Source organism: Saccostrea cucullata, unplaced genomic scaffold (assembly GCF_032062105.1).
Source record: "Saccostrea cucullata isolate Sc308-1 unplaced genomic scaffold, CSIRO_AGI_Scuc_v1 ctg353, whole genome shotgun sequence".
Classification (NCBI taxonomy): domain Eukaryota; kingdom Metazoa; phylum Mollusca; class Bivalvia; order Ostreida; family Ostreidae; genus Saccostrea; species Saccostrea cuccullata.
Window position 1 is genome coordinate 87,262 of NW_026929021.1, and position 8,360 is coordinate 95,621.

The 8,360-nt window shown below is 35.7% G+C and overlaps 3 protein-coding genes across 3 annotated transcripts; 1 reads left to right on the forward strand and 2 right to left on the reverse strand.

Annotated features, from left to right (window-relative positions):
- LOC134279588 (uncharacterized) lies at positions 1–1,868 on the reverse strand. Its single transcript, XM_062761998.1, has 3 exons — positions 1,583–1,868; positions 528–656; positions 1–398 (listed from the first exon to the last, which is right to left on the reverse strand). The coding sequence occupies exons 1-3, from the start codon at positions 1,866–1,868 to the stop codon at positions 1–3; spliced, it is 813 nt and encodes a 270-aa protein (XP_062617982.1).
- Positions 1,869–3,415: 1,547 nt separating this feature from the next.
- LOC134279595 (turripeptide Ici9.1-like) lies at positions 3,416–4,819 on the reverse strand. Its single transcript, XM_062762005.1, has 3 exons — positions 4,696–4,819; positions 4,425–4,548; positions 3,416–3,530 (listed from the first exon to the last, which is right to left on the reverse strand). The coding sequence occupies exons 1-3, from the start codon at positions 4,736–4,738 to the stop codon at positions 3,452–3,454; spliced, it is 246 nt and encodes an 81-aa protein (XP_062617989.1). The 5' UTR covers positions 4,739–4,819; the 3' UTR covers positions 3,416–3,451.
- A 468-nt stretch (positions 4,820–5,287) lies between these two features.
- LOC134279594 (uncharacterized) lies at positions 5,288–8,360 on the forward strand. Its single transcript, XM_062762003.1, has 4 exons — positions 5,288–5,558; positions 6,061–6,673; positions 6,765–6,809; positions 6,920–8,360. Exons 2-4 carry the CDS (start codon positions 6,064–6,066, stop codon positions 8,290–8,292), a joined length of 2,028 nt encoding a protein of 675 aa, XP_062617987.1. The 5' UTR covers positions 5,288–5,558; positions 6,061–6,063; the 3' UTR covers positions 8,293–8,360.

Sequence of the window (8,360 nt, forward strand, 5' to 3'; positions counted from 1 at the left end):
TTAAATGAGGAATCCAGAAAAGGTTGTAACAGGAATTGATTCGAATTCACTATAATAACCGCTACCACTTTTGTAATTGACCCACACTGCATATCCCCGGTTTAGACTTAATATCACCATGTTTGTCCCCGTCTGGAATTGAGCACTAGAATCGCCAATTAATTGTACCTGATGTTTTCCATTTTTATCGATAAAGACTCCGAGATAACGGTTAGAAAACTCCACAGCACTGACATAAAAGACATAGTTTCCTTCTATCGGGGCCGTAAAAACTCCCGTACTTGGGTTATATCCGCTTCGAATGCTAAAGATGACTTTATCGAAAACCATAACTCCACTTCTCCAAGTTTTGTTGCTTGAGGTAACACCCGCAGTAAATGCGAATTTCGTAGCTTTATCTAAGAAATAGAAACATGAAAATGCAATAAATCTTTGTGTTAGAGGGTTTTATGGTGATAATTGATTAGGTCATAGATAAGGTGGATCTAAATCCTAATCAGCAGTACGTGTTTTTAAAGAATGAGTACCATGATCATGGTTGGTTAAGTTCACTCTCAACAGTTCCAAGGACGATACAGCGGCAGACAACTTTAACTGCTCCGTCTCTGACAACCTCAGGGCAGACTTTAAATTGTCCATCGAGCTGTTCACATTCACTAAAACATGAAAAAAGTGTAAATAAGATGTGTTTGTAAAACACTATGCGCCCGGCGGCAACAAACTTTTTAAAAAGCTATTTTAGCATATATGTTATAATCAAGGTCACAAGGTCATTGACCATGGTGTCATTTGAAAGAGATTAATTACTGGAGTATGCATACTAAATATGCATTCTCTATCTTTTAGGGCTCAAAAGTTATGGAAAAGGTACAAAAAACTATTTTTTGCATATTGGTCACAGTCAAAGGTCACAAGGTCATTGACCTTTGTGTGATTTGAAAGAGCTTAATTAGTCGTGTATGTATACCAAATGTAAAGTTTCTAACTTTCATTGTTCAAAAGTTATTGCGAAGGTTAAGGTTTGCGGATAAAAAGCTATTTTTAGCATATAGGTAATAGTAAAGGTTTCAAGGTCATTGACCTAAGTGAAATTTAAAAGAGCTAAATTAGTGGAGTATGCATATCAAATTTGAAGTCTCTATTTTTCATGGTTCAAAAGTTATGGCAAAGATTAAAGTTTGCAAACAAACAAACAGACAGACAGGACAAAACAATGTACGTCCCGGATCTATCAATTCGGGCGCATAAAAATAGTTTTCACTTAATATTTCCTAAAATGACCTAACTATTTAAAAAGCTAGAATACTTACCAGATAATAAATCGTTATCTTCTTTGAGTTTGGAGATTGCAGCTGATTTCTTTTGGTCTATGTCTGGTAATTCTACACGTTTTCTACAGATCTGGCCACTTTCTCTTTTTCATTTTCCACATCAACTGTACGTGTGTTTAGATTTAGAAGTGTCAGCGACGAAAACCTTACCTCGATTTTAATGTCTGCCAGTGTATTCGAAACGTTTTCAAGCTTAATATTCAAATTTTCAAGCTCTTGTTCGTGAACATTTATTATATTTCTCAGCATACCATTTTCGAGTTTCAGCAGCATCACTTCGTTTTTCAAATCGGTAAGTTCGCTATCAGTCGATTTCTTCAGGGAGGAGATTTCAACTTCAGCCTCAGCGAGTTTTTCCTGTAAGCTCAGCATGTCTTTCATTAAAGTATGGACATTTTTCACTAAGGTCATCCTAATGATAGTTTCTTGGTTCAGAAGTTGTCTAACAATGTCAACGTTTTCGGTGTTTATTGAGTTAAGGTCCAGCCCTGTAGAGTTGTTGTCTTTGAGGGGAGACTGGGCCTTCGTATGGACCATAGTGAAAAACACATTATGGCAATGATACTAGTGGATTTCATGATACATTTTCTGAAGTCTTCTATATCGTATATATAAGCACTAAATACAAGTTTAATACCAAACTTATATTCAAGAGTTGGTCATTAAAAGGAAATTGGAATCCTCAACCAATTGAAAAAATGTTAAAGTTAATTGTGATATCTGATGAACAAGAATGACTGCTTATTGACTGAACATTGATAGTGTGTTTGTAGCACAATGTGAAAATTGTCGAAGGGCTTTCTCTAGATGAAATGATGTGGGAAAATAGAGCTAAGATAAAACATACACTGTCTCGAGTTATAAAACACTCAAAATCCGAGACGGTCTTGTGATTTCACACTTAAATTAATGGAGCTCTGCCTTTTAGCTTATAACGAGCGTACTTTAGATATGTTAAGCGTATGGACTTTCCTGTCGAATTTTTAAAAGGTATATTTGGTTTCTTGAATAAAAATACTCTTTGGTTTTGTTATAATAGTATGAAGCGGTTGTGTAAAGAAAATTGTAAATTTTACGATTCTCTTTTTTTATAAGCCGCAAGAAGTAGAACCAAAGGCATATAATCAATGCAGTCATTAATATAATACATAGTAAGTGCTGATGTTCTTTGATATTGAGTGATGTAGTGGACACTTCCCTTTTATTCTTTAGTAAATATTGAGCTGATTTGTTTTGCTTTGTTTTTCTGTTTTTTCAAGTTCCAGTGTACTTGTTAATTGTTACAAAAGATGTGTACCTATTAATTGAGTTTTTAATGAAGTTGACATTAAAAAGATGCTTGAGTTTTTAATTAAAATATATATGTAGATTTTGGAGACTAGGTCTTCCTACAATCTATTGGAATTCCCATGCCGGGTACTTATTGCGCCCTTTATTAGCAGACCTATTTCTGTACTCATATGAAGGAGAATTGGCACAAAAATCTTTTGCGCGAAAAGAAGAAAAAACTTGCCTTGTCCTTCATCTCAACATTTAGATATACAGTCGATACGATATATCCCAATGAGTTTGTAATAAAAGATACCACAGAGTCTGACACATCTGTCCTATATTTGGATATTTTACTTGAAAAATATTAAGACGTTAATGGAAATCTAACAACCAAGTTCTATGATAAACTTTATGTCTCTAACTTCACAGTTGTACAATCATCAACTTCCCTTACAGTAATATACCTTCATCACCTGAATAAGGAGTTTGTATATCTCAGCTGATTCCATACGCAAGAGCATGCTCTACGTATTAACAATTTCTAAAACGAGGTAAATTATTGACAAACAAGTTGATGAAACTAGAATATCAGCAGTCTTATTTAAACGGATTTTTCCGTTATTTGCCGATAAGGAGTACACGGCGGATGTGACTGGTCGGCAGGGGATGCTCACTCCTCCATGGCACCTGATCCCACCTCTGATGTTTTGGAGGTCTGAGTTTGTTATCCTTCTATTTTGTATTTTTTATGGACTTTTGATCTTGAGTTCTGTTTGTTATTCCCTTATGTTTCACTGAAAAGACAAACACACATTTTTTCAGCAGTATAATGCCGATTTAATTATAAATCAGCGTGACACGGCTACTGGTTGAAGAGCATCGCCACCACACATACCATTGTAATCTTTAGTGACTTGTGTTTTGTGTCTGGAATATAAATGTGCATATGTAAAAAACAAACAAACAAACAATGTTTATATTTCCCTTCATAGCCCCGTGTCATGATTTGATAAACTTACACTACCTGTAGATGCTTCTCTTTCTAAATATGAAGAAAAGTGGTTTACTTCGGGGTAGGGCGATACCACAACAGATAGGGTTTCAAGATTTTACGATGGAAAAAAATAGAGAAAAATCTTTTAAATCCGTCTCCTCATTAGAAAGCATAATTGATGATTAATTGTATGTTGTTTAACTTCCTTAAGAATTTTTCACTCATATGGAGACGCTGGCACTTGCCGATTTGTCCTATATACGTCACTCAGGACTTTGAGCAATGAGGGATATTTTTCGTGCCAGCACCTACTGAGACACGGGACCTCTGTTTATACGGTCTCATCCGAAGGACTCGTCTCCACGTCCCACAGTGGGAAGGAAGCATAATTAATAATATTTATATAGAAGCATCCGTGTGAAGGTCAGTTCACGTTTGTTTAAATCACCGGAGGTATAATGAATCATTATTTGGAATCATTATCGTGTACTGAAAATTGACCCCTGGACGTACGGTGGGACAGAAATTGGTGATCAAAATTTTTACAAAGAAATACTAAGAATAAAACCTTGTTCTCAAGAACTAAAAAGGCATATGGAAGCATCTGCGGGAAGTGTAGTTTCAAGTTCGTTTCAGTCATGATGAGTTTTGCATAGGGATACACAAGAAGAATCTCTTAAAAAACTTCTCAAAAAAGCAAATCCGTGATAATTCATATTAATATGGTAATACTTTCAAGTAGTGGAGTGGACATCCAAACTTGTTCAAATCATAACCCCCTAGGGTAGGATGGAGACATAAAAACTGATTAAAAAACAGTTACATACAGGCAGTTGGAGACATGTAGTTCACACTCGTTACTGTAGGTTTTGCCGTCTGTACCACACAATGGAGCGTAATTCATAGGACAAAACAATGGACAACTGGCAGCGCGCTCTACATTAAAGCAGTCTGAAATAGGAAAAATAAGGTATAGCTCATAGTCGGCAGCACACAGCGCGTTCTACATTAAGTTATGTATTTTATAGTGGGCAAATCACGATGCGTTCTTCATAAAAGCAGTCTGAAAGAAAGAAATAGTTCTAGTTTATAACTTACTCGCAAATGCAAACAAAGTGACAAAGCAGATTAGAAACCTCATCCTCGGTGTTGAATGCGTGTATAGGGAGTCCGTATTTTTTTCTTAAATGATCGTCTTTGTCTACGTAACCATTATGTTTATTTCACACGCTTATCAGAAAGCCAGGGGCCTCTCCTTTCACAATGTCACTTTGATCAACACTGGTCGTTCTGACCTTTTACCAGGCTGACAAATCTGAAGGATATGATGAAACTTTTCTCAAACATGCACTCCCCACTAATTACGATTTTCTTATTTGTTTATTAATATCCTTTGTTTGGTTTTGAAGGTGAGGACCTGAAAGGATGGACGGAGGACTTCCATATGTGTTATATACATGCTGTTTTCGGTGTTAATTTGATCTATTTGATGTTACCTCAGTTAGAAGAAGTTTCCAGCCATTATTTTTTCTAACATACAGACCTTTTCCCAATTAAAAGAAAGAGGATAGGTCAACCTTCAATCCTAAGTTTATCAATACACCAGTTCACCAGGCCGTCAAATGTTATCTACTGGATAAATAGTTTTAATGTTAAAGGAAGTCATTGTTTCTTCATAGAAAACTTCATATCTAAGGTATGATAAAGGTAGCAAGAATGTGACACACAATGTGTACACACTGTACCTCTCAAAATCACTCTCCTAACCCTGTAATGCAGCATGTTATCAAAATCAATACACAGTTTCAACGAAATCACGTGTATAGCCTTTTACTGAGAACACATTTCAAATATAGATACTGTATACCCAAATATACACGTCAGCACGGAATATAAAAGAAAAGCCACCCAGCATTGAAAGATAAATGCCTTGAATATTCATGGAATATCATTAAAAAAAGGTAGGATTTGTTATTTATTTTTACCTATATTAATCATTTTTGTACTTTACAAGATGAACATCAGACCCCGGAGGAACGCGCAGGGTTGGGGTCTAGCTCAGGTCTTTAAACACTCAAAAATAATGTAAGATGGCCTCTTCTTTTCTTGTCAAGAAATTCAGTGCACAATTTTGTCAACTGAATGTAAACTTACGAAGGCATGGAGAGAGGGCTGGATGGGCAGCACCTTTCAGAACGACAGTTTCAATGACATTCATATTCAAACAAAACCAAGCCGAAATGCTCATATTATGAACATTTTCAAATGAGATTAAAACTACAATTAATTACTACATCAATCTTATACATGGTAATGTATCTAAGTAAAGTAAATTAAAAACAAGGATAAAAAACTCAATTTAAGTGTTTGATATGAATTTTAATCAAGAGTTTTTGTCTAAAAGACATGTTAAAGAACATGACTATAGTATTATATCATTACATTTCTATTTTTTTTAAAAAGATAATGGCTGTTTCTCTTTACGCTTCGACGGAAGAAACAACCAACAGAAACAGAGTCTGTCGTCTGATTCTGGGGCCATGTACTCACCAACTTCAAGACCAAAACCGAGTAGCGCCTCATAACTTTTCCTTTACGATAAAAATGTGCATCAAAAACCTACCTCGTCTAACGGTTGCCCAGAGAAATATTATTTTACCGAGTACGGGAACTTACACAGGGAATTACACAGATTTTGATATCTCTTTATTGTACATTCTTCTTCGGAAAATTTCATCGATTCCACCACATACAAATTCCTGGGGAAACGATCCACATCCCAGTGACAAATCCTTATCTGCAAACATTGAGTGGATTCGTATTTATAGAAATGAATGTGCTCATTCTACAGCCACTGCTCTGTCAAACACGGAATTTACCTTAATCTGGTCAAAAATCAAAGATATAGTCATTGAACTTGACGGGTACCTTAATAATTCTAGAAAATATGAATTGGAGGTCGACTTCCTTCGTCACGAAACAATGGATCCTACACTCTCAAAAAGCTTTCATGACCAGTTACAAAAACAAGCGATCGAAGATCAGATGACAAGAGAGATAGTAGAAAGGCTAGAAAGTAAGACATATATACATTAAGCATTGTTAATTAAGAGAGTAGAACATTTATTTTAAAAATCTTGCATGATTTTTTTGCCTTTCACTTACAGAACAAATGAAGAAAAATATGCAGTCAATATCACACAATGTTAGAGGTAATTACAAAGGGTATTCATTTTCTAATCAGATCACCAAACCGATTTTAAATGATTTGCAAGACTCACAACTTTTTTAAAATTGTTTAAAGATAATTTCTCTGTTTCAGTCTTGCAAGAAATCGAAATACAAAATTGGGAGGTAGAAGACGCGATGTTCCACGAGAACCACAATTTCCCCAATGTGTGGAAGAAAGTTACTTCCATTCCCTTTACAGTGCTTACTGGTATACCCGGTTCCGGAAAGTCGGCGACAGCTCGACACATAGCACTAAAACTTCAGAGGAGGGGATATGAGCTTGTCCCTGTGACAGAGATTAGAGAAATATATGTGTATTACAACGTTCAAAAGGCACAGGTATTTGTCGTGGATGATGTAGTAGGGATCTTTGGAATGCAAAAGAACAAATTTCACGAATTGATAGATTATGAAAAAATAATTAAAAATCCTCACAATTCTAAAACTATGGTGCTAACCACTTGCAGACTATCCGTGTTCAATGAGTTACTCTGTATGAAGTCTTTCATTACAACAGACAGCAATGTCATCAATCTGGACGATGAGGAGAATTCATTAACAGCAGACGATAAAATAAAGATGCTCATCAAACATAACATAACTCCATTTCCGACTGAAGCTCTTTCGAAAACGTCGCCTATGTTTCCCTTTCTTTGTAAGCTATATTCAACAGACAACAGAATACAGCAATTGGGAATCTCCTTTTTTAAAAGGCCACTAAAGTGTCTTTTTTCTGAAATAGAAAAAATGAAGCTTCACAACGGTTTGCAGTATTGTGCACTTGTTCTGTGCATGCTTTGCAATAACAGACTGTCTCGACAAATACTAGATAATGCACAGACTTTACCACAGTCTAGCAGAAAAATAATCTTTAAGAACTGTGACATTGCCGTAAGTACGGACCATGATCAAATTGAAAAAGCTCTTCGTCGAATGGAGGGAACATATACAACGAAATCAACTGATTATTTCAAATTCATCCACTACTCCATCTTTGAAGTAGTTGCATATAGCTATGGAAAATCTTTTCCAGAACATATACTGCAATTCTTGTCATGTGGATACTTAATGGCAAAAGTAGCTATTTGTCCAGGGAAACCTAAACAGCCAAATCATCTCCCTGGCAACTTCAAAGGTACGGAACAAGCTTGCAAATTATGTATGAAGGAAAATGAAATAGGAACAAAGGAGACACTCGATAAAGAGTGGCGCGTTCTTCTACATTCTGATATGATACCTGCTCTGGCGAAAAGGTTCTATAAAGAAATCAAAAGTCTTGAACTTTACGATGTTTTCTCTTGTAAGACACTGAAAAATGCACAGGTTGCGGAAGCGTTTACTACTTTACTGCAGCAAAAAACATATCAAGAAATAAAAAGTGTCTTTCTAGCAAAGCAAACTGATTTAGGTAAATTACTGAGTCCGCGAGAAATTTCTTTCCAAGACAAACAGGAATTCGTGTAGGAAGTTTCACCGGTGCAAGACTTTTGAATGATGAACGTATTGTAAAATTCAATACATTGCCGGATATT

What these genes read in the sequence shown, in the direction of transcription:
- LOC134279588 (XM_062761998.1), bottom strand. Translation starts at nt 1,868, where the DNA reads ATGGTCCATACGAAGGCCCAGTCTCCCCTCAAAGACAACAACTCTACA. An exon ending in GCTGCTGAAACTCGAAAATG is followed by an intron (nt 657 to 1,582) that starts GTATGCTGAGAA and finishes TTCATGTTTTAG; the next exon opens with TGAATGTGAACAGCTCGATG. An exon ending in CTTAACCAACCATGATCATG is followed by an intron (nt 399 to 527) that starts GTACTCATTCTT and finishes TCTATTTCTTAG; the next exon opens with ATAAAGCTACGAAATTCGCA.
- LOC134279595 (XM_062762005.1), bottom strand. Translation starts at nt 4,738, where the DNA reads ATGAGGTTTCTAATCTGCTTTGTCACTTTGTTTGCATTTGCGA. An exon ending in CACTTTGTTTGCATTTGCGA is followed by an intron (nt 4,549 to 4,695) that starts GTAAGTTATAAA and finishes TTCCTATTTCAG; the next exon opens with ACTGCTTTAATGTAGAGCGC. An exon ending in CTACATGTCTCCAACTGCCT is followed by an intron (nt 3,531 to 4,424) that starts GTATGTAACTGT and finishes TTTATATTCCAG; the next exon opens with ACACAAAACACAAGTCACTA.
- LOC134279594 (XM_062762003.1), top strand. Translation starts at nt 6,064, where the DNA reads ATGGCTGTTTCTCTTTACGCTTCGACGGAAGAAACAACCAACAGAAAC. An exon ending in GATAGTAGAAAGGCTAGAAA is followed by an intron (nt 6,674 to 6,764) that starts GTAAGACATATA and finishes TTTCACTTACAG; the next exon opens with AACAAATGAAGAAAAATATG. An exon ending in AATATCACACAATGTTAGAG is followed by an intron (nt 6,810 to 6,919) that starts GTAATTACAAAG and finishes TCTCTGTTTCAG; the next exon opens with TCTTGCAAGAAATCGAAATA.